At 47.7% G+C, this 24,533-nt stretch overlaps 1 protein-coding gene across 2 annotated transcripts in view; it reads right to left on the bottom strand.

Annotated features, from left to right (window-relative positions):
- Positions 1 to 14,530: 14,530 nt before the first annotated feature.
- Positions 14,531 to 24,533, bottom strand: part of LOC117500062 (protein FAM160B2-like) — a 42,957-nt gene continuing 32,954 nt past the window's right edge. For both annotated transcript variants that reach the window (XM_034152758.1, XM_034152757.1), the window contains 2 exons: positions 23,720 to 23,820; positions 14,531 to 14,740 (listed from right to left, as the gene is read on the bottom strand). In XM_034152758.1, coding sequence (XP_034008649.1) covers positions 14,587 to 14,740; positions 23,720 to 23,820 — 255 coding nt within the window. In that variant the 3' untranslated portion in view covers positions 14,531 to 14,586. The remainder of the gene's footprint in view (positions 14,741 to 23,719; positions 23,821 to 24,533) is intronic.

The raw sequence follows: 24,533 nt of genomic DNA, 5'->3' as shown, positions 1-24,533 counted from the left end.
GTCTGGTCTGACACATAGACTATAAAGGTCTGGTCTGACACATAGACTATAAAGGTCTGGTCTGACACATAGACTGTATATAAAGGTCTGGTCTGACACATAGACTATAAAGGTCTGGTCTGACACAGAGACTATAAAGGTCTGGTCTGACACATAGACTATAAAGGTCTGGTCTGACACATAGACTATAAAGGTCTGGTCTGACACAGAGACTATAAAGGTCTGGTCTGACACATAGACTATAAAGGTCTGGTCTGACACAGAGACTATAAAGGTCTGGTCTGACACATAGACTATAAAGGTCTAGTCTGACACATAGACTATAAAGGTCTGGTCTGACACATAGACTATAAAGGTCTGGTCTGACACATAGACTATAAAGGTCTGGTCTGACACATAGACTGTAAAGGTCTGGTCTGACACATAGACTATAAAGGTCTAGTCTGACACATAGACTATAAAGGTCTGGTCTGACACATAGACTATAAAGGTCTGGTCTGACACATAGACTGTAAAGGTCTGGTCTGACACATAGACTATAAAGGTCTGGTCTGACACATAGACTATAAAGGTCTGGTCTGACAGGTGCGTGGTTCTCACTGCGCTTCATACCGGTGCAACTTTGAACACCTTCAATATATGACGCATTATTGGATTTGGCCTGCAGTCACCGCATCTGGGCTGAATTAAACACGTATTATTTTAGTCCTGTGTGTTTATTAGAGGCCATGTCAGCAGGCCACATCACATCATGCCAGCGCTGCGTTCACAAGACATACAAGCCACAAACTGGCAATCGAAACATGCTACAACCTGAGGGACAGTGAATGAGACACACAGGGTGTTTTACAATCTCGAGTAAAGCTGCTTCAGAGCCACTATTTCAAGCATACTACGTCATCGAGTGCCGCCGAAGGACTGTTCCAATCTCCAGCATACTTGGAAATCTACCGAGCCCGGCGTACTCCGTTTGGAGAAATATCGAGGCACTGCACATGATGACTCCGCGGTCTTAAATCCCCACAATGCTTTGCGCACGGACCAATTTCCCCAAATCTGTGGTGGAAGATGTAAGAGGCGGGGCCTCTCATATGACGCACACCTGCACACTTGCTAGCCTGTTCCACTCTTTGTTTTCCGAATGCCAGGAAGTATTCTTGCCTCGCTTCTGAAGCAAGATGCTCGGCAGATATGTGCTACCAAGCAAGCGTACTCCAGTTTGAGAAACACACACAGACACAGACACACCCACACACACCTTGAGGGAGGGAGGAACAGCTGATTGCCGTGCAGCGATCAGCTGTTCCCGAGCAGAGAGAGAGAGAGAGAGAGAGAGAGAGAGAGAGAGAGAGAGAGAGAGAGAGAGAGAGAGAGAGAGAGAGAGAGAGAGAGAGAGAGAGAGAGCTGCTAGACACAACTCTTATTAATCCCCGTACCGGACAATTGTTATTTGTTCCAAATCGGAACCAGATTTCGGTTCCCGACCCTCATCACATCCCCAGCCACAGCCGTGGTCTTAACCGGTCTTGACATCAAATCTCGAGTCCTATAGGTCCGATACAGAGACAATACGAAACCAAATGCAGTCGATTCCGAGACCAATACCGTTAAAAAGTGGTCTGGAGACCGGTCTCGAGTACAACACCAGCAAATATTCTCATACTAATGATTATTAATTATTATTCCCCTCTCTTCTGATACCAATACTGTGCCGATGAGAAAGTGTACCTGTAACACTCTCCAAACTACTGTAGGAGCGGAATCATTAGAAAAATATAATATAGGATAATGCTATACAATGCTAACGGAGGCGAGACGTACGTTATTCACGCTCTTATCCACACGTACGTTATTCACGCTCTTATCCACACGTACGTTATTCACGCTCTTATCCACACGTACGTTATTCACGCGCATATCCACACGTACGTTATCAACACGCATATCTAAGATAGCACTTTCAAAGCTACGCCGCCGCCACGTGAGTGCGTACTTTGAGCGCACCTATGATACGTCGCCGTGACGTCTGACGTCTGACATCGTCGTGACGTCGCCTGTATTGTACGTCAACCCATTCAAAATTGATGGAGGCGTTGGCGCACATTGACACGTCAGTTCTCCGCTCAGTGAGCTTAGTTATCTGTTCTTTGGCACAAATCACACCTCATAGACGGGGACCTGAAGTATTTTCACGTGGTGGCGGCGCTGGGAAGCTCCACGTCGTCCAGGTTGGTTGGATTTCTCGCAGATGCCCCACGCCATGGCAAATATGAGGCGATTAAAGCCCTTAAGACATTTAGCTCATCTGCTAAGGAGAGCGCTCCAGAAGTGCCTCCTCCCTGCAGCTCCACGCCTCCGGGGCTCCGTAGTGGCCCTGGGCGTTGGCGGCGCGAGCAGGCTTCTCTTCGTTAGCGACAGTTTCTCAGGAAGCTGGTTTCTCTGTGACACAGGCGCTCATCGGAGCCCCCCCTAATCCGGTTCCCAGATTGGTAGAATGAATTGTATATAGTTTTACAAACATGACATTTTCTCTGCTAATAATAACAAGAAGAAAAGATCCAACTATAATTGTATATGTTATTGTGGGTTGAACATGAACTAAAGTGCCTGTATTGGCAGATGATCCTGTGAGAGATAATGAGGCCTCATGAAACAATTACAAGTACTGCTTATCGGTCCGGTTCTTCAACAGTATTTATATTATAGGTTCTATAGGTTACCTTGGTTCTATTGGTTCTTTTTGAGGGGAAGAACTAAAGAAATGAGAAACAGAATTCACATTGATGTATTGTATGTATAGTGTGGATTATGAGCTGCTAGCACACATGACATACCTGCAGAGGTGGTGGTCAGTAGATTTACTCAAGTACTGTACTATTTTGAGGTACTTAAGTATTTCCACTATTGCTTCTTTGTACTTCTACTGCACTACAGTTCAGAGGTACATGGTGTACTTCTAATCCACTACAGTTCAGAGGTACATGGTGTACTTCTAATCCACTACAGTTCAGAGGTACATGGTGTACTTCTACTCCACTACAGTTCAGAGGTACATGGTGTACTTCTACTCCACTACAGTTCAGAGGTACATGGTGTACTTCTACTCCACTACAGTTCAGAGGTACATGGTGTACTTCTACTCCACTACAGTTCAGAGGTACATGGTGTACTTACTACTCCATCTACAGTTCAGAGGTACATGGTGTAACTTCTACTCCTCTACAGTTCAGAGGTACATGGTGTACTTCTACTCCACTACAGTTCAGAGGTACATGGTGTACGTCTACTCCACTACAGTTCAGAGGTACATGGTGTACTTCTACTCCTCTACGTTCAGAGGTACATGGTGTACTTCTACTCCACTACAGTTCAGAGGTACATGGTGCTACTTCTACTCCACTACAGTTCAGAGGTACATGGAGTACTTCTACTCCACTCAGGTCAGAGGTACATACATGGAGTACTCTACAGTTCAGAGGTACATGGTGTACTTCTACTCCTACAGTTCAGAGGTACATGGTGTACTTCTACTCCTCTACAGTTCAGAGGTACATGGTGTACTTCTACCTCCTCTACAGTTCAGAGGTACATGGTGTACTTCTACTCCTCTACAGTTCAGATGTACATGGTGTACTTCTACTCCTCTACAGTTCAGAGGTACATGGTGTACTTCTACTCCTCTACAGTTCAGAGGTACATGGTGTACTTCTACTCCTCTACAGTTCAGAGGTACATGGTGTACTTCTACTCCTCTACAGTTCAGAGGTACATGGTGTACTTCTACTCCTCTACAGTTCAGAGGTACATGGTGTACTTCTACTTGATCTGAGTACTTCTCCCACCGTACACGTAGTAACAGAACTCCGAGGTGAGGACGTTGCACACGGTCCATGTCTCCGTGTGAAGCTGAAGGACAGATTGATCCAGTTGACCACATGGAGCTCTGCAGAGTAGACTGTCCCTTTTGAACGCTATGGGGACACGTGGTGATGTAGAAGAGACACGTGTCCCCTCTGTGTAGAGAGAGAGTCTCTTACCACAGAGGGGACACGTGGTGATGTAGAAGAGACACGTGTCCCCTCTGTGTAGAGAGTCTCTTTACACAGAGGGGACACGTGGTGATGTAGAAGAGACACGTGTCCCCTCTGTGTAAAGAGAGAGTCTCTTTACACAGAGGGGACACATGGTGATGTAGAAGAGACACGTGTCCCCTCTGTGTAGAGAGAGAGTCTCTGAACACAGAGGGGACACATGGTGATGTAGAAGAGACACGTGTCCCCTCTGTGTAAAGAGAGAGTCTCTTTACACAGAGGGGACACGTGGTGATGTAGAAGAGACACGTGTCCCCTCTGTGTAAAGAGAGAGTCTCTTTACACAGAGGGGACACGTGGTGATGTAGAAGAGACACGTGTCCCCTCTGTGTAGAGAGAGAGTCTCTTTACACAGAGGGGACACGTGGTGATGTAGAAGAGACACGTGTCCCCTCTGTGTAGAGAGAGAGTCTCTTTACACAGAGTGGACACATGGTGATGTAGAAGAGACACTATCTAAATATGGAAATATCTAAACATGAACGTGTTGATAAGACAAAGTGAAATGTGAGTAAACCAACATTTAAATCCAGATTATGAAGAAAAGTCACTTTCTGCGAAAACTATGAAGAAAATGTGTTTCTGTTCAATAATGAGAAAAAAAGTGAAATTGTAAAATGTTAAGAGAAAAGTGAAATTATAGGAAACAAGCCCGATTCTGAAGAAACGTGCATTCCAAGAAAGAATACTTGAATCCGTGAAAAATGTCACAATTCTGAAGAAAGGAACATTCTTGGAAAAAACGTGAATTTTTGAAAGAAGTCCAAATACTGAAAAAACGTAAATTTTGGAAAAAAGTCCAAATACTGAAAAAACGTGATTTTTTTGAAAAAAGTCCAAATTATAGGAAACAAGCCCGATTCTGAAGAAACGTGCATTCCAAGAAAGAATACTTGAATCCGTGAAAAATGTCAAAATCTGAAGAAAGGAACATTCTTGGAAAAAACGTGAATTTTTTAAAATCTGGGAAAAAATAAGTAATTCTGAAATGAAATCACACGTCTCTGAGACGGCTCACTTTAATCAGAACTCAAACAAAATGACTAATCATCATGCAACGCACTAGCAAGACGTTGATCGCAATTGCGCAGGTCTGCGTCGGTCTCGCTCGTCTCAAACAAGCCTACAGGCTACAGGTGTCTGTGTGGACACTCCCCTTATTGTGCGTCAGCAGAGACTACAGGTGTCTGTGTGGACACTCCCCTTATTGTGCGTCAGCAGAGACTACAGGTGTCTGTGTGGACACTCCCCTTATTGTGCGTCAGCAGAGACTACAGGTGTCTGTGTGGACACTCCCCTTATTGTGCGTCAGCAGAGGCTACAGGTGTCTGTGTGGACACTCCCCTTATTGTGCGTCAGCAGAGGCTACAGGTGTCTGTGTGGACACTCCCCTTACTGTGCGTCAGCAGAGACTACAGGTGTCTGTGTGGACACTCCCCTTATTGTGCGTCAGCAGAGGCTACAGGTGTCTGTGTGGACACTCCCCTTATTGTGCGTCAGCAGAGGACACAGGTGTCTGTGTGGACACTCCCCTTACTGTGTGTCAGCAGAGACTACAGGTGTCTGTGTGGACACTCCCCTTACTTGTGCGTCAGCAAGAGACTACAGGTGTCTGTGGTGACACTCCCCTTATTGTGCGTCAGCAGAGGCTACAGGTGTCTGTGTGACACTCCCTTATTGTGCGTCAGCAGAGACTACAGTGTCTTGTGGACACTCCCCTTATTGTGCGTCAGCAGAGGACTACAGGTGTCTGTGTGGACACTCCCCTTATTGTGCGTCAGCAGAGGCTACAGGTGTCTGTGTGGACCTCCCCTTATTGTGCGTCAGCAGAGGACTACAGGTGTCTGTGTGGACACTCCCCTTATTGTGCGTCAGCAGAGGCTACAGGTGTCTGTGTGACACTCCCCTTATTGTGCGTCAGCAGAGGCTACAGGTGTCTGTGTGGACACTCCCCTTATTGTGCGTCAGCAGAGAGCTACAGTGTCTGTGTGGACACTCCCCTTATTGTGCAGTCAGCAGAGGCTACAGGTGTCTGTGTGGACACTCCCCTTATTGTGCGTCAGCAGAGGCTACGGTGTCTGTGTGGACACTCCCCTTATTGTGCGTCAGCAGAGACTACAGGTGTCTGTGTGGGACACTCCCCTTATTGTGCGTCAGCAGAGACAGGCTACAGGTGTCTGTGTGGACACTCCCCTTACTGTGCGTCAGCAGAGGCTACAGGTGTCTGTGTGGACACTCCCCTTATTGTGCGTCAGCAGAGGCTACAGGTGTCTGTGTGGACACTCCCCTTATTGTGCGTCAGCAGAGACTACAGGTGTCTGTGTGGACACTCCCCTTACTGTGCGTCAGCAGAGGCTACAGGTGTCTGTGTGGACACTCCCCTTATGTGCGTCAGCAGAGGTACAGGTGTCTGTGTGACACCCCCTTATTGTGCGTCAGCAGAGAGGCTACAGGTGTCTGTGTGGACACTCCCCTTATTGTGCGTCAGCAGAGGCTACAGGTGTCTGTGTGGACACTCCCCTTATTGTGCGTCAGCAGAGACTACAGGTGTCTGTGTGGACACCCCTTATTGTGCGTCAGCAGAGGCTACAGGTGCTGTGTGGACACTCCTCTTACTGTGCGTCAGCAGAGGCTACAGGTGTCTGTGTGGACACTCCCCTTATTGTGCGTCAGCAGAGACTACAGGTGTGTGTGGACACTCCTTATTGTGCGTCAGCAGAGGCTACAGGTGTGTGTGGACACTCCCCTTATTGTGCGTCAGCAGAGGCTACAGGTGTCTGTGTGGACACTCCCCTTATTGTGCGTCAGGAGACTACAGGTGTCTGTGTGGACACTCCCCTTACTGTGCGTCAGCAGAGGACTACAGGTGTCTGTGTGGGACACTCCCTTATTGTGCGTCAGCAGAGGCTACAGGTGTCTGTGTGGACACTCCCCTTACTGTGCGTCAGCAGAGGCTACAGGTGTCTGTGTGGACACTCCCCTTATTGTGCGTCAGCAGAGGCTACAGGTTGTCTGTGTGGACCTCCCCTTATTGTGCGTCAGCAGAGGCTACAGGTGTCTGTTGGACACTCCCCTTATTGTGCGTCAGCAGAGACTACAGGTGTCTGTGTGGACACTCCCCTTATTGTGCGTCAGCAGAGGCTACAGGTGTCTGTGTGACACTCCCCTTATTGTGCGTCAGCAGACAGGGCTACAGGTGTCTGTGTGGACACTCCCCTTATTGTGCGTCAGCAGAGACTACAGGTGTCTGTGTGGACACTCCCCTTACTGTGCGTCAGCAGAGACTACAGGTGTCTGTGTGGACACTCCCCTTATTGTGCGTCAGCAGAGACTACAGGTGTCTGTGTGGACACTCCCCTTATCTGTGCGTCAGCAGAGACAGGCTACAGGTTGTCTGTGTGGACACTCCCCTTATTGTGCGTCAGCAGAGGACTACAGGTGTCCTGTGTGGACACTCCCCTTATTGTGCGTCAGCAGAGACCTACAGGTGTCTGTGTGGACACTCCCCTTACTGTGCGTCAGCAGAGACTACAGGTGTCTGTGTGGACACTCCCCTTATTGTGCGTCAGCAGAGACTACAGGTGTCTGTGTGGACACTCCCCTTACTGTGCGTCAGCAGAGACTACAGGTGTCTGTGTGGACACTCCCCTTATTGTGCGTCAGCAGAGACAGGCTACAGGTGTCTGTGTGGACACTCCCCTTATTGTGCGTCAGCAGAGCCTACAGGTGTCTGTGTGGACACTCCCCTTATTGTGCGTCAGCAGAGACTACAGGTGTCTGTGTGGACACTCCCCTTATTGTGCGTCAGCAGAGGCTACAGGTGTCTGTGTGGACACTCCCCTTATTGTGCGTCAGCAGAGACTACAGGTGTCTGTGTGGACACTCCCCTTATTGTGCGTCAGCAGAGGCTACAGGTGTCTGTGTGGACACTCCCCTTATTGTGCGTCAGCGAAGACTACAGGTGTCTGTGTGGACACTCCCCTTATTGTGCGTCAGCAGACGCTACAGGTGTCTGTGTGGACACTCCCCTTATTGTGCGTCAGCAGAGACTACAGGTGTCTGTGTGGACACTCCCCTTATTGTGCGTCAGCAGAGACAGGCTACAGGTGTCTGTGTGGACACTCCCCTTACTGTGCGTCAGCAGAGGCTACAGGTGTCTGTGTGGACACTCCCCTTATTGTGCGTCAGCAGAGGCTACAGGTGTCTGTGTGGACACTCCCCTTATTGTGCGTCAGCAGAGGCTACAGGTGTCTGTGTGGACACTCCCCTTATTGTGCGTCAGCAGAGACTACAGGTGTCTGTGTGGACACTCCCCTTACTGTGCGTCAGCAGAGGCTACAGGTGTCTGTGTGGACACTCCCCTTATTGTGCGTCAGCAGAGGCTACAGGTGTCTGTGTGGACACTCCCCTTATTGTGCGTCAGCAGAGACTACAGGTGTCTGTGTGGACACTCCCCTTATTGTGCGTCAGCAGAGACAGGCTACAGGTGTCTGTGTGGACACTCCCCTTATGTGCGTCAGCAGAGACTACAGGTGTCTGTGTGGACACTCCCCTTATTGTGCGTCAGCAGAGACTACAGGTGTCTGTGTGGACACTCCCCTTACTGTGCGTCAGCAGAGACTACAGGTGTCTGTGTGGACACTCCCCTTACTGTGCGTCAGCAGAGGCTACAGGTGTCTGTGTGGACACTCCCCTTATTGTGCGTCAGCAGAGGCTACAGGTGTCTGTGTGGACACTCCCCTTATTGTGCGTCAGCAGAGACAGGCTACAGGTGTCTGTGTGGACACTCCCCTTACTGTGCGTCAGCAGAGGCTACAGGTGTCTGTGTGGACACTCCCCTTATTGTGCGTCAGCAGAGGCTACAGGTGTCTGTGTGGACACTCCCCTTATTGTGCGTCAGCAGAGGCTACAGGTGTCTGTGTGGACACTCCCCTTATTGTGCGTCAGCAGAGGACTACAGGTGTCTGTGTGGACACTCCCCTTACTGTGCGTCAGCAGAGGCTACAGGTGTCTGTGTGGACACTCCCCTTATTGTGCGTCAGCAGAGGCTACAGGTGTCTGTGTGGACACTCCCCTTATTGTGCGTCAGCAGAGACTACAGGTGTCTGTGTGGACACTCCCCTTATTGTGCGTCAGCAGAGACAGGCTACAGGTGTCTGTGTGGACACTCCCCTTATTGTGCGTCAGCAGAGACTACAGGTGTCTGTGTGGACACTCCCCTTATTGTGCGTCAGCAGAGACTACAGGTGTCTGTGTGGACACTCCCCTTACTGTGCGTCAGCAGAGACTACAGGTGTCTGTGTGGACACTCCCCTTACTGTGCGTCAGCAGAGGCTACAGGTGTCTGTGTGGACACTCCCCTTATTGTGCGTCAGCAGAGACAGGCTACAGGTGTCTGTGTGGACACTCCCCTTATTGTGCGTCAGCAGAGGCTACAGGTGTCTGTGTGGACACTCCCCTTATTGTGCGTCAGCAGAGACTACAGGTGTCTGTGTGGACACTCCCCTTATTGTGCGTCAGCAGAGACTACAGGTGTCTGTGTGGACACTCCCCTTACTGTGCGTCAGCAGAGACTACAGGTGTCTGTGTGGACACTCCCCTTACTGTGCGTCAGCAGAGGCTACAGGTGTCTGTGTGGACACTCCCCTTACTGTGCGTCAGCAGAGACTACAGGTGTCTGTGTGGACACTCCCCTTATTGTGCGTCAGCAGAGACAGGCTACAGGTGTCTGTGTGGACACTCCCCTTATTGTGCGTCAGCAGAGGCTACAGGTGTCTGTGTGGACACTCCCCTTATTGTGCGTCAGCAGAGACTACAGGTGTCTGTGTGGACACTCCCCTTATTGTGCGTCAGCAGAGACAGGCTACAGGTGTCTGTGTGGACACTCCCCTTATTGTGCGTCAGTAGAGACTACAGGTGTCTGTGTGGACACTCCCCTTATTGTGCGTCAGCAGAGACTACAGGTGTCTGTGTGGACACTCCCCTTATTGTGCGTCAGCAGAGGCTACAGGTGTCTGTGTGGACACTCCCCTTATTGTGCGTCAGCAGAGACTACAGGTGTCTGTGTGGACACTCCCCTTATTGTGCGTCAGCAGAGGCTACAGGTGTCTGTGTGGACACTCCCCTTATTGTGCGTCAGCGAAGACTACAGGTGTCTGTGTGGACACTCCCCTTATTGTGCGTCAGCAGACGCTACAGGTGTCTGTGTGGACACTCCCCTTATTGTGCGTCAGCAGAGACTACAGGTGTCTGTGTGGACACTCCCCTTATTGTGCGTCAGCAGAGACAGGCTACAGGTGTCTGTGTGGACACTCCCCTTACTGTGCGTCAGCAGAGGCTACAGGTGTCTGTGTGGACACTCCCCTTACTGTGCGTCAGCAGAGGCTACAGGTGTCTGTGTGGACACTCCCCTTATTGTGCGTCAGCAGAGACTACAGGTGTCTGTGTGGACACTCCCCTTATTGTGCGTCAGCAGAGGCTACAGGTGTCTGTGTGGACACTCCCCTTATTGTGCGTCAGCAGAGACTACAGGTGTCTGTGTGGACACTCCCCTTATTGTGCGTCAGCAGAGACTACAGGTGTCTGTGTGGACACTCCCCTTATTGTGCGTCAGCAGAGACTACAGGTGTCTGTGTGGACACTCCCCTTATTGTGTGTCAGCAGAAGGCTTGTTTGAGACGAGCTGCGGCTCGCCTCGAAAGTAGACGAGAATAGCCGATCGCAGCCGGGGGAGGTCTCAAAAAACTCGCCTGAAGTCGGACAGCTCGGAGTCGGCTTCTTCTTCTTCTTCTTCTTCTTCTCTCGGTTTTTTGGCGGATTTCAAACAACTTTAAGGTGCATAGCGCCACCTCCGGAGTCGGCTTGACTCGGTTTGCATTTATAAATGCAGCCGGCATCTATTGCACGTCTGTCCGTCCTGGGAGAGGGATCCCTCCTCTGTTGCTCTCCCTGAGGTTTCTCCCATTTCCCCTTTAAACTGTGGGTTTTTCTCTGGAAGTGTTTCCTTGTATGATGTGAAACGTAAGGACAGAGGGTGTCGTATTGTCACACTGATATTCTGTACAAACTGTGAAGTCCACTGAGACAAATGTAACATTTGTGATATTGGGCTATATAAATAAACATTGATTGATTGATTGATAAAGAATGGACAAATGTGTTTAATCGTTAATGTCAGATATGTACTAAGTAAATACATTTGTTCCTGCTCAAGATTAGATTCAACTTTATTGTTATTGCACAGATTACAGGAGACAACAAAATGCAGTTTAGCTTCTAACCAGGAGAGCATAAAGCAGTAAAGTGAAAAGTAATGTACACAATCTACAGAATAAAATATAGAATGAATTGAATGATGAATAAACAGTGAGGGGTATGAATACACTAGATACACAGTAGCCTAGTATTAACAGTGTGTTGTATGAATATGCTAAGATATATAAAGTATGACAACGGTAAGCAGTGCAAGTATAGTATACAAATATATAGATATTAATGTCATGATGATAAACATTGTGGAACAATGATGAAAAATGTGAATGGAAGTGGCGACGTAAAACTGACACAAAACAACAACACACTTTAGCCGAGCCAATGGAGAGTTTCATCTCCAGCACGGGGTGAAACCCACCAATGAGCGCTCAGCTCCAGATACCAGCGAGCCAATGGAGAGTTTCATCTCCAGCACGGGGTGAAACCCACCAATGAGCGCTCAGCTCGAGATACCAGCAAGTCGTTTCCCATCAAGCATTTCGCTTCCGCAGCCCGGGGAGAGAAACTGCGCCGCCTCGCCGCGCCACGCTCTCAAGTCTGCGGGCGTCTTGTCCCGCGAGATTTCAACGTCTCATGTAGGCGAGCCTCCAGAGCAAGTCGGACAAAATGACTAACCATCATGCAACGCACTAGCAAGACGTTGATCGCAATTGCGCAGGTCTGCGCAGGTCTCGCTTGGCTCAAACAAGCCTATTGGCTACAGGTGTCTGTGTGGACACTCCCCTTATTGTGCGTCAGCAGAGACTACAGGTGTCTGTGTGGACACTCCCCTTATTGTGCGTCAGCAGAGGCTACAGGTGTCTGTGTGGACACTCCCCTTACTGTGCGTCAGCAGAGGCTACAGGTGTCTGTGTGGACACTCCCCTTATTGTGCGTCAGCAGAGACTACAGGTGTCTGTGTGGACACTCCCCTTATTGTGCGTCAGCAGAGGCCACAGGTGTCTGTGTGGACACTCCCCTTATTGTGCGTCAGCAGAGACTACAGGTGTCTGTGTGGACACTCCCCCTTATTGTGCGTCAGCAGAGACTACAGGTGTCTGTGTGGACACTCCCCTTATTGTGCGTCAGCAGAGGCTACAGGTGTCTGTGTGGACACTCCCCTTATTGTGCGTCAGCAGAGACTACAGGTGTCTGTGTGGACACTCCCCTTATTGTGCGTCAGCAGAGGCTACAGGTGTCTGTGTGGACACTCCCCTTATTGTGCGTCAGCAGAGGCCACAGGTGTCTGTGTGGACACTCCCCTTATTGTGCGTCAGCAGAGACTACAGGTGTCTGTGTGGACACTCCCCTTATTGTGCGTCAGCAGAGACTACAGGTGTCTGTGTGGACACTCCCCTTATTGTGCGTCAGCAGAGGCTACAGGTGTCTGTGTGGACACTCCCCTTATTGTGCGTCAGCAGAGACTACACGTGTCTTAGGTTCAAGTTAGACGACTAATGTCTGGGTTAGTGTTCATGACTTCATGTTTATGTCCTCTTAATGGTTCATCTCAATGCACACACATTGTCCGTGCTTTCCAATAGTTTAAAATAGTTTTATTCCACTGTTAAATAACCTGTTCAATACAAACATGCCACTTGTCAAAATTAAATAACATTTCTGTGAACTGATATTTGTTTAGTGAGCTTCTTAGAGGATGTTCCCTGAAAGATTGTAAAATGTCAATGAAGAAGTCAGACTTAGTATATTTGTTAATAATTACATACAACAGAGTGAATCTGCGGCCCCCTGGTGGCCAGTACATACATGATGTGGCCCCCTGGTGGCCAGTACATACATGATGTGGCCCCCTGGTGGCCAGTACATACATGATGTGGCCCCCTGGTGGCCAGTACATACATGATGTGGCCCCCTGGTGGCCAGTACATACATGATGTGGCCCCCTGGTGGCCAGTACATACATGATGTGGCCCCCTGGTGGCCAGTACATACATGATGTGGCCCCCCACCACCATACAAGTTGCCCATCCCTGCTCTAGCGTTATCAGTTTGAGCATCCACTTGGTAATCAGCTCTCCTGACCGCTCTCAGGTCTGTCTCTCAGGTACGTCTGTCTCTCAGGTACGTCTGTCTCTCAGGTACGTCTGTCTCTCAGGTACGTCTCTCAGGTACGTCTGTCTCTCAGGTACGTCTCTCAGGTACGTCTGTCTCTCAGGTACGTCTGTCTCTCAGGTACGTCTCTCAGGTACGTCTCTCAGGTACGTCTGTCTCTCAGGTACGTCTCTCAGGTACGTCTCTCAGGTACGTCTCAGGTACGTCTCTCAGGTACGTCTCAGGTACGTCTCAGGTACGTCTCTCAGGTACGTCTGTCTCTCAGGTACGTCTCAGGTACCGTCTCAGGTACCGTCTCTCAGGTACCGTCTCTCAGGTACGTCTCTCAGGTACGTCTGTCTCAGGTACGTCTCTCAGGTACGTCTGTCTCAGGTACGTCTCTCAGGTACGTCTCAGGTACGTCTCAGGTACGTCTGTCTCAGGTACGTCTCTCAGGTACGTCTCTCAGGTACGTCTCAGGTACGTCTCAGGTACGTCTCTCAGGTACGTCTCTCAGGTACGTCTCAGGTACGTCTCTCAGGTACGTCTCTCAGGTACGTCTCTCAGGTAAGGGTCAGTCAGAGCAACTCAAATAAATACAGAACAAAAACCCAACATGGGGGGCGACCCCAACGCAGTCTGTGTCCACCTGCCGAGAAGAAGATCTCTGGCTGATCGTCTCTCAGGTACGTCTCTCAGGTGTCTCTCTCAGGTACGTCTCTCAGGTGTCTCTCTCAGGTTTCAGATCCTGATATATATAAATATTAAAACTAAGGTGAGTTGAGGTCGTTAAGGCAGAGAGACGTTCAGGGTCCTCCAACATTAGGAGGTTCAGAACTTCAGTCCAGGTGGACCAGCAGAGACACCTGTTCATACAGTCTGTCCTCTACTGCCCAGGTGAGGCACTGCAGGTACAGGTGAGGCACTGCAGGTCCAGTTGAGTCCAGGTGAGGCACTGCAGGTCCAGGTGAGTCCAGGTGAGGCACTGCAGGTCCAGGTGAGTCCAGGTGAGGCACTGCAGGTCCAGGTGAGGCACTGCAGGTCCAGGTGAGTCACTGCAGGTGCAGGTAAGTCACTGCAGGTACAGGTGAGTCCAGGTAAGTCACTGCAGGTCCAGGTGAGTCCAGGTAAGTCACTGCAGGTCCAGGTGAGTCACTGCAGGTCCAGGTGAGTCACTGCAGGTCCAGGTGAGTCACTGCAGGTCCAGGTGAGTCACTGCAGGTCCAGGTGAGTCCCCAGGTGAGTCTCTGCTCTCCAGAGGCAGTTTGACGAAGGCGATGGCAGCGAGCTCCTTACAGAACTCCTCGAGGACGATGATTCCTTTCAGCAGCGTCAGGTGCTCCAGTCTGAGGACACATACAGGTACACTCAGGTTAACTCGGGTACACTCAGGTACACTCAGGTACACTCAGGTACACTCAGGTACACTCAGGTACACTCAGGTTAACTCAGGTTAACTCAGGTTAACTCAGGTACACTCAGGTTAACTCAGGTTAACTCAGGTACACTCAGGTACACTCAGGTACACTCAGGTTAACTCAGGTTAACTCAGGTTAACTCAGGTACACTCAGGTACACTCAAGTAAACTCGGGTTAAATCAGGTACACTCAGATTAACTCAGGTTAACTCAGGTACACTCAGGTAAACTCAGGTACACTCAGGTTAAATCAGGTACACTCAGATTAACTCAGGTTAACTCAGGTACACTCAGGTTAACTCGGGTACACTCGGGTTAACTCAAGTACACTCAGGTAAACTCAAGTACACTCAGGTAAACTCAGGTACACTCAGGTACACTCAGGTACACTCAGGTACACTCAGGTACACTCAGGTTAACTCAAGTAAACACGGGTACACTCGGGTACACTCAGGTTAAATCAGGTACACTCAGATTAACTCAGATTAACTCAGGTTAACTCAGGTTAACTCAGGTTAACTCAGGTTAACTCAGGTTAACTCAGGTACACTCAAGTAAACTCGGGTACACTCAGGTACACTCAGGTACACTCAGGTACACTCAGGTACACTCAGGTTAACTCAAGTAAACTCAAGTAAACTCGGGTACACTCGGGTACACTCAGGTACACTCAGGTACACTCAGGTTAACTCAGGTTAACTAAGGTACACTCAGGTAAACTCAGGTTAAATCAGGTACACTCAAGTAAACTCGGGTTAAATCAGGTACACTCAAGTAAACTCGGGTAAACTCGGGTACACTCAGGTACACTCAGGTACACTCAGGTACACTCAGGTTAACTCAGGTTAACTAAGGTACACTCAGGTAAACTCAAGTACACTCAGGTAAACTCAGGTTAAATCAGGTACACTCAAGTAAACTCGGGTAAACTCGGGTACACTCAGGTACACTCAGGTACACTCAGGTAACTCAGGTTAACTAAGGTACACTCAGGTAAACTCAAGTACACTCAGGTAAACTCAGGTTAACTCAGGTACACTCAGGTTAACTCAGGTACACTCAGGTACACTCAGGTTAACTCAGGTTAACTCAGGTTAACTCAGGTAAACTCAGGTTAACCCAGGTTAACTCAAGTAAACTCAAGAACACACAGGTAAACTCAGGTTAACTCAGGTACACTCAGGTTAACTCAAGTAAACTCGGGTACACTCGGGTACACTCAGGTAAACTCAGGTACACTCAGGTTAACTCAGGTACACTCAGGTTAAATCAGGTACACTCAGATTAACTCAGGTACACTCAGGTTAACTCGGGTACACTCGGGTACACTCGGGTTAACTCAAGTACACTCAGGTAAACTCAGGTACACTCAGGTTAAATCAGGTACACTCAGATTAACTCAGGTTAACTCTGGTACACTCAAGTAAACTCGGGTACACTCAGGTTAACTCAAGTAAACTCGGGTACACTCGGGTACACTCGGGTACACTCGGGTACACTCGGGTTAACTCAAGTACACTCAGGTAAACTCAGGTACACTCAGGTTAAATCAGGTACACTCAGATTAACTCAGGTTAACTCTGGTACACTCAGATTAACTCAGGTTAACTCAGGTACACTCAGGTTAACTCGGGTACACTCGGGTTAACTCAAGTACACTCAGGTAAACTCAAGTACACTCAGGTAAACTCAGGTTAAATCAGGTACACTCAAGTAAACTCGGGTACACTCGGGTACACTCAAGTAAACTCGGGTACACTCGGGTACACTCAGGTTAAATCAGATTAACTCAGGTTAACTCAGGTTAACTCAGGTACACTCAGGTACACTCAGGTACACTCAGGTAAACTCAGGTACACTCAGGTTAAATCAGGTACACTCAGATTAACTCAGGTTAACTCAGGTAAACTCGGGTACACTCAGGTTAACTCAAGTAAACTCGGGTACACTCGGGTTCACTCAGGTAAACTCAGGTACACTCAGGTACACTCAGGTTAAATCAGGTACACTCAGATTAACTCAGGTACACTCAGGTTAACTCGGGTACACTCGGGTTAACTCAAGTACACTCAGGTAAACTCAAGTACACTCAGGTAAACTCAGGTTAACTCAGGTACACTCAGGTTAATTCAGGTACACTCAGGTACACTCAGGTTAACTCAGGTTAACGCAGGTTAACTCAAGTAAACTCAAGAACACTCAGGTGAACTCAGGTTAACTCAGGTACACTCAGGTACACTCAGGTTAACTCGGGTACACTCGGGTACACTCGGGTACACTCAGGTAAACTCAGATTAACTCTGGTTAACTCAGGTACACTCAAGTAAACTCGGGTACACTCAGGTACACTCAGGTTAACTCAGGTACACTCAGGTTAACTCAAATACACTCAGGTAAACTCAAGTACACTCAGGTAAACTCAGGTTAACTCAGGTACACTCAGATTAACTCAGGTTAACTCAAGTAAACTCAAGTAAACTCGGGTACACTCGGGTACACTCAAGTAAACTCAAGTAAACTCGGGTACACTCGGGTACACTCAGGTTAACTCAAGTAAACTCGGGTACACTCGGGTACACTCAGGTAAACTCAGGTACACTCAGGTTAAATCAGGTACACTCAGATTAACTCAGGTTAACTCAGGTACACTCAGGTTAACTCAAGTACACTCAGGTAAACTCAAGTACACTCAAGTAAACTCGGGTAAACTCGGGTACACTCAGGTACACTCAGGTACACTCAGGTACACTCAGGTTAAATCAGGTACACTCAGATTAACTCAGGTTAACTCAGGTACACTCAGGTTAACTCGGGTACACTCGGGTTAACTCAAGTACACTCAGGTAAACTCAAGTACACTCAGGTAAACTCAGGTTAACTCAGGTACACTCAGGTTAACTCAGGTACACTCAGGTTAACTCAGGTACACTCAGGTTAACCCAGGTTAACTCAAGTAAACTCAAGAACACTCAGGTAAACTCAGGTTAACTCAGGTACACTCAGGTACACTCAGGTACACTCAGGTTAACTCAAGTAAACTCGGGTACACTCAGGTAAACTCAGGTACACTCAGGTTAAATCAGGTACACTCAGATTAACTCAGGTACACTCAGGTTAACTCGGGTACACTCAGGTACACTCAGGTTAACTCGGGTACACTCGGGTAAACTCAAGTACACTCAGGTAAACTCAAGTACACTCAGGTAAACTCAGGTTAACTCAGGTACACTCAGGTACACTCAGGTTAACTCGGGTACACTCGGGTACACTCGGGTACACTCAGGTTAAATCAGGTACACTCAGATTAACTCAAGTACACTCAGGTAAACTCAAGTACACTCAGGTAAACTCAGGTTAACTCAGGTACACTCAGGTACACTCAGGTTAACTCAAGTACACTCAGGTAAACTCAGGTACACTCAGGTTAAATCAGGTACACTCAGATTAACTCAGGTTAACTCAGGTACACTCAAGTAAACTCGGGTACACTCAGGTACACTCAGGTTAACTCAGGTACACTCAGATTAACTCAAGTACACTCAGGTAAACTCAGGTTAAATCAGGTACACTCAGATTAACTCAGGTTAACTCAGGTACACTCAAGTAAACTCGGGTACACTCAGGTACACTCAGGTTAACTCAGGTACACTCAGGTTAACTCAAGTACACTCAGGTAAACTCAAGTACACTCAGGTAAACTCAGGTTAACTCAGGTACACTCAGATTAACTCAGGTTAACTCAAGTAAACTCAAGTAAACTCGGGTACACTCAAGTAAACTCAAGTAAACTCGGGTACACTCGGGTACACTCAGGTTAACTCAAGTAAACTCGGGTACACTCGGGTACACTCAGGTTAACTCAAGTAAACTCGGGTACACTCAGGTAAACTCAGGTACACTCAGGTTAAATCAGGTACACTCAGATTAACTCAGGTACACTCAGGTTAACTCGGGTACACTCAGGTACACTCAGGTTAACTCGGGTACACTCGGGTTAACTCAAGTACACTCAGGTAAACTCAGGTACACTCAGGTACACTCAGGTTAACTCGGGTACACTCGGGTACACTCGGGTACACTCAGGTTAAATCAGGTACACTCAGATTAACTCAAGTACACTCAGGTAAACTCAAGTACACTCAGGTAAACTCAGGTTAACTCAGGTACACTCAGGTACACTCAGGTTAACTCAAGTACACTCAGGTAAACTCAGGTACACTCAGGTTAAATCAGGTACACTCAGATTAACTCAGGTTAACTCAGGTACACTCAAGTAAACTCGGGTACACTCAGGTACACTCAGGTTAACTCAGGTACACTCAGATTAACTCAAGTACACTCAGGTAAACTCAGGTTAAATCAGGTACACTCAGATTAACTCAGGTTAACTCAGGTACACTCAAGTAAACTCGGGTACACTCAGGTACACTCAGGTTAACTCAGGTACACTCAGGTTAACTCAAGTACACTCAGGTAAACTCAAGTACACTCAGGTAAACTCAGGTTAACTCAGGTACACTCAGATTAACTCAGGTTAACTCAAGTAAACTCAAGTAAACTCGGGTACACTCAAGTAAACTCAAGTAAACTCGGGTACACTCGGGTACACTCAGGTTAACTCAAGTAAACTCGTGTACACTCGGGTTAAATCAGGTACACTCAGATTAACTCAGGTTAACTCAGGTACACTCAGGTTAACTCTGGTACACTCGGGTTAACTCAAGTACACTCAGGTAAACTCAAGTACACTCAAGTAAACTCGGGTACACTCGGGTACACTCAAGTAAACTCAAGTAAACTCGGGTACACTCGGGTACACTCAGGTTAACTCAAGTAAACTCGGGTACACTCGGGTACACTCAGGTAAACTCAGGTACACTCAGGTTAAATCAGGTACACTCAGATTAACTCAGGTTAACTCAGGTACACTCAGGTTAACTCAAGTACACTCAGGTAAACTCAAGTACACTCAAGTAAACTCGGGTAAACTCGGGTACACTCAGGTACACTCAGGTACACTCAGGTACACTCAGGTTAACTCAGGTTAACTCAGGTTAACTCAGGTACACTCAGGTACACTCAGGTACACTCAGGTTAACTCAGGTTAACTCAGGTACACTCAAGTAAACTCGGGTACACTCAGGTAAACTCGGGTACACTCGGGTACACTCAGGTTAACTCAAGTAAACTCGGGTACACTCAGGTAAACTCAGGTACACTCAGGTTAAATCAGGTACACTCAGATTAACTCAGGTTAACTCAGGTACACTCAGGTTAACTCGGGTACACTCGGGTTAACTCAAGTACACTCAGGTAAATTCAGGTTAACTCAGGTACACTCAGGTTAACTCAGGTACACTCAGGTTAACTCAGGTACACTCAGGTTAACCCAGGTTAACTCAAGTAAACTCAAGAACACTCAGGTAAACTCAGGTTAACTCAGGTACACTCAGGTACACTCAGGTACACTCAGGTTAACTCAAGTAAACTCGGGTACACTCAGGTAAACTCAGGTACACTCAGGTTAAATCAGGTACACTCAGATTAACTCAGGTACACTCAGGTTAACTCGGGTACACTCAGGTACACTCAGGTTAACTCGGGTACACTCGGGTTAACTCAAGTACACTCAGGTAAACTCAAGTACACTCAGGTAAACTCAGGTTAACTCAGGTACACTCAGGTACACTCAGGTTAACTCGGGTACACTCGGGTACACTCGGGTACACTCAGGTTAAATCAGGTACACTCAGATTAACTCAAGTACACTCAGGTAAACTCAAGTACACTCAGGTAAACTCAGGTTAACTCAGGTACACTCAGGTACACTCAGGTTAACTCAAGTACACTCAGGTAAACTCAGGTACACTCAGGTTAAATCAGGTACACTCAGATTAACTCAGGTTAACTCAGGTACACTCAAGTAAACTCGGGTACACTCAGGTACACTCAGGTTAACTCAGGTACACTCAGATTAACTCAAGTACACTCAGGTAAACTCAGGTTAAATCAGGTACACTCAGATTAACTCAGGTTAACTCAGGTACACTCAAGTAAACTCGGGTACACTCAGGTACACTCAGGTTAACTCAGGTACACTCAGGTTAACTCAAGTACACTCAGGTAAACTCAAGTACACTCAGGTAAACTCAGGTTAACTCAGGTACACTCAGATTAACTCAGGTTAACTCAAGTAAACTCAAGTAAACTCGGGTACACTCAAGTAAACTCAAGTAAACTCGGGTACACTCGGGTACACTCAGGTTAACTCAAGTAAACTCGGGTACACTCGGGTACACTCAGGTAAACTCAGGTACACTCAGGTTAAATCAGGTACACTCAGATTAACTCAGGTTAACTCAGGTACACTCAGGTTAACTCTGGTACACTCGGGTTAACTCAAGTACACTCAGGTAAACTCAAGTACACTCAAGTAAACTCGGGTAAACTCGGGTACACTCAAGTACACTCAGGTACACTCAGGTACACTCAGGTACACTCAGGTTAACTCAGGTTAACTCAGGTTAACTCAGGTTAACTCAGGTACACTCAGGTACACTCAGGTACACTCAGGTACACTCAGGTTAACTCAGGTTAACTCAGGTACACTCACGTAAACTCGGGTACACTCCGGTACACTCAGGTAAACTCGGGTACACTCAGGTTAACTCAAGTAAACTCGGGTACACTCAGGTAAACTCAGGTACACTCAGGTTAAATCAGGTACACTCAGATTAACTCAGGTTAACTCAGGTACACTCAGGTTAACTCGGGTACACTCGGGTTAACTCAAGTACACTCAGGTAAACTCAGGTTAACTCAGGTACACTCAGGTTAACTCAGGTTAACTCAGGTACACTCAGGTTAACCCAGGTTAACTCAAGTAAACTCAAGAACACTCAGGTAAACTCAGGTTAACTCAGGTACACTCAGGTACACTCAGGTTAACTCAAGTAAACTCGGGTACACTCAGGTAAACTCAGGTACACTCAGGTTAAATCAGGTACACTCAGATTAACTCAGGTACACTCAGGTACACTCAGGTTAACTCGGGTACACTCGGGTTAACTCAAGTACACTCAGGTAAACTCAGGTTAACTCAGGTACACTCAGGTTAACTCAGGTTAACTCAGGTACACTCAGGTTAACCCAGGTTAACTCAAGTAAACTCAAGAACACTCAGGTAAACTCAGGTTAACTCAGGTACACTCAGGTACACTCAGGTTAACTCAAGTAAACTCGGGTACACTCAGGTAAACTCAGGTACACTCAGGTTAAATCAGGTACACTCAGATTAACTCAGGTACACTCAGGTACACTCAGGTTAACTCGGGTACACTCGGGTTAACTCAAGTACACTCAGGTTAACTCAAGTACACTCAGGTACACTCAGGTACACTCAGGTACACTCAGGTTAACTCAAGTACACTCAGGTTAACTCAAGTACACTCAGGTTAAATCAGGTACACTCAGGTACACTCAAGTAAACTCGGGTAAACTCGGGTACACTCAGGTTAAATCAGGTACACTCAGGTTAACTCAAGTAAACTCGGGTACACTCGGGTACACTCAGGTAAACTCAGGTTAAATCAGGTACACTCAGGTTAAATCAGGTACACTCAGATTAACTCAGGTACACTCAGGTTAACTCTGGTACACTCGGGTTAACTCAAGTACACTCAGGTAAACTCAAGTACACTCAAGTAAACTCGGGTAAACTCGGGTACACTCAAGTACACTCAGGTACACTCAGGTACACTCAGGTTAACTCAGGTTAACTCAGGTTAACTCAGGTTAACTCAGGTACACTCAGGTACACTCAGGTACACTCAGGTTAACTCAGGTTAACTCAAGTAAACTCGGGTACACTCCGGTACACTCCGGTACACTCAGGTAAACTCGGGTACACTCAGGTTAACTCAAGTAAACTCGGGTACACTCAGGTAAACTCAGGTACACTCAGGTTAAATCAGGTACACTCAGATTAACTCAGGTTAACTCAGGTACACTCAGGTTAACTCGGGTACACTCGGGTTAACTCAAGTACACTCAGGTAAACTCAAGTACACTCAGGTAAACTCAGGTTAACTCAGGTACACTCAGGTTAACTCAGGTACACTCAGGTTAACCCAGGTTAACTCAAGTAAACTCAAGAACACTCAGGTAAACTCAGGTTAACTCAGGTACACTCAGGTACACTCAGGTTAACTCAAGTAAACTCGGGTACACTCAGGTAAACTCAGGTACACTCAGGTTAAATCAGGTACACTCAGATTAACTCAGGTACACTCAGGTACACTCAGGTTAACTCGGGTACACTCGGGTTAACTCAAGTACACTCAGGTTAACTCAAGTACACTCAGGTACACTCAGGTACACTCAGGTACACTCAGGTTAACTCAAGTACACTCAGGTTAACTCAAGTACACTCAGGTTAAATCAGGTACACTCAGGTACACTCAAGTAAACTCGGGTAAACTCGGGTACACTCAGGTAAACTCAGGTTAAATCAGGTACACTCAGATTAACTCAGGTTAACTCAGGTACACTCAGGTTAACTCAAGTAAACTCGGGTACACTCGGGTACACTCAGGTAAACTCAGGTTAAATCAGGTACACTCAGATTAACTCAGGTTAACTCAGGTACACTCAGGTTAACTCGGGTACACTCGGGTTAACTCAAGTACACTCAGGTAAACTCAAGTACACTCAGGTACACTCAGGTACACTCAGGTAAACTCAGGTTAACTCAGGTACACTCAGGTACACTCAGGTTAACTCAGGTAAACTCAGGTTAACCCAGGTTAACTCAAGTAAACTCGGGTACACTCGGGTACACTCGGGTTAACTCAAGTACACTCAAGTACACTCAGGTAAACTCAGGTTAACCCAGGTAAAGGTAGTTACCCTGTGTTGGGGGTCAGTCCCAGCAGGTGTCTCCTGGTGTCCAACAGTCTGTCTGTCAGGTTAGAGACCGGCTGGATCCTCTGCATCAACTCCCCCATCAACTAAGATAGGCAGACAGACAGACAGACAGGCAGACAGACAGACAGACAGACATACAGACAGACAGGCAGACAGATAGGCAGACAGGCAGACAGGCAGGCAGACAGACAGACAGGCAGACAGACAGACAGACAGACAGACAGAGAGACATACAGACAGACAGGCAGACAGACAGACAGGCAGACAGGCAGGCAGACAGACAGACAGACAGACAGACAGACAGACAGACAGACAGACAGATAGACAGGCAGACAGGCAGGCAGACAGACAGACAGACACACAGACAGGCAGACAGACAGACAGACAGACAGACAGATAGGCAGACAGACAGACAGGCAGACAGACAGACAGACAGACAGACAGACAGACAGACAGACAGACAGACAGAGAGACATACAGACAGACAGGCAGACATACAGACAGACAGGCAGACAGACAGGCAGACAGACAGACAGACAGGCAGACATACAGACAGACAGACAGACAGACAGGCAGACAGGCAGGCAGACAGACAGACAGACAGACAGACAGACAGACAGACAGACAGACAGACAGGCAGACAGACAGACAGATAGACAGGCAGACAGGCAGACAGGCAGACAGACAGACAGGCAGACAGATAGGCAGACAGACAGACAGACAGGCAGATAGACAGACAGACAGACAGACAGAGAATTATACATTATGTACTACCTCAGACATCACAGTTTTACAA

The sequence above is a fragment of the Trematomus bernacchii genome, unplaced genomic scaffold (genome assembly GCF_902827165.1).
Source record: "Trematomus bernacchii unplaced genomic scaffold, fTreBer1.1, whole genome shotgun sequence".
In the NCBI taxonomy this organism is placed as follows: domain Eukaryota; kingdom Metazoa; phylum Chordata; class Actinopteri; order Perciformes; family Nototheniidae; genus Trematomus; species Trematomus bernacchii.
Note: the sequence above shows the minus strand (reverse complement) of the source record. Positions and strands in the feature narration are given on the sequence as shown.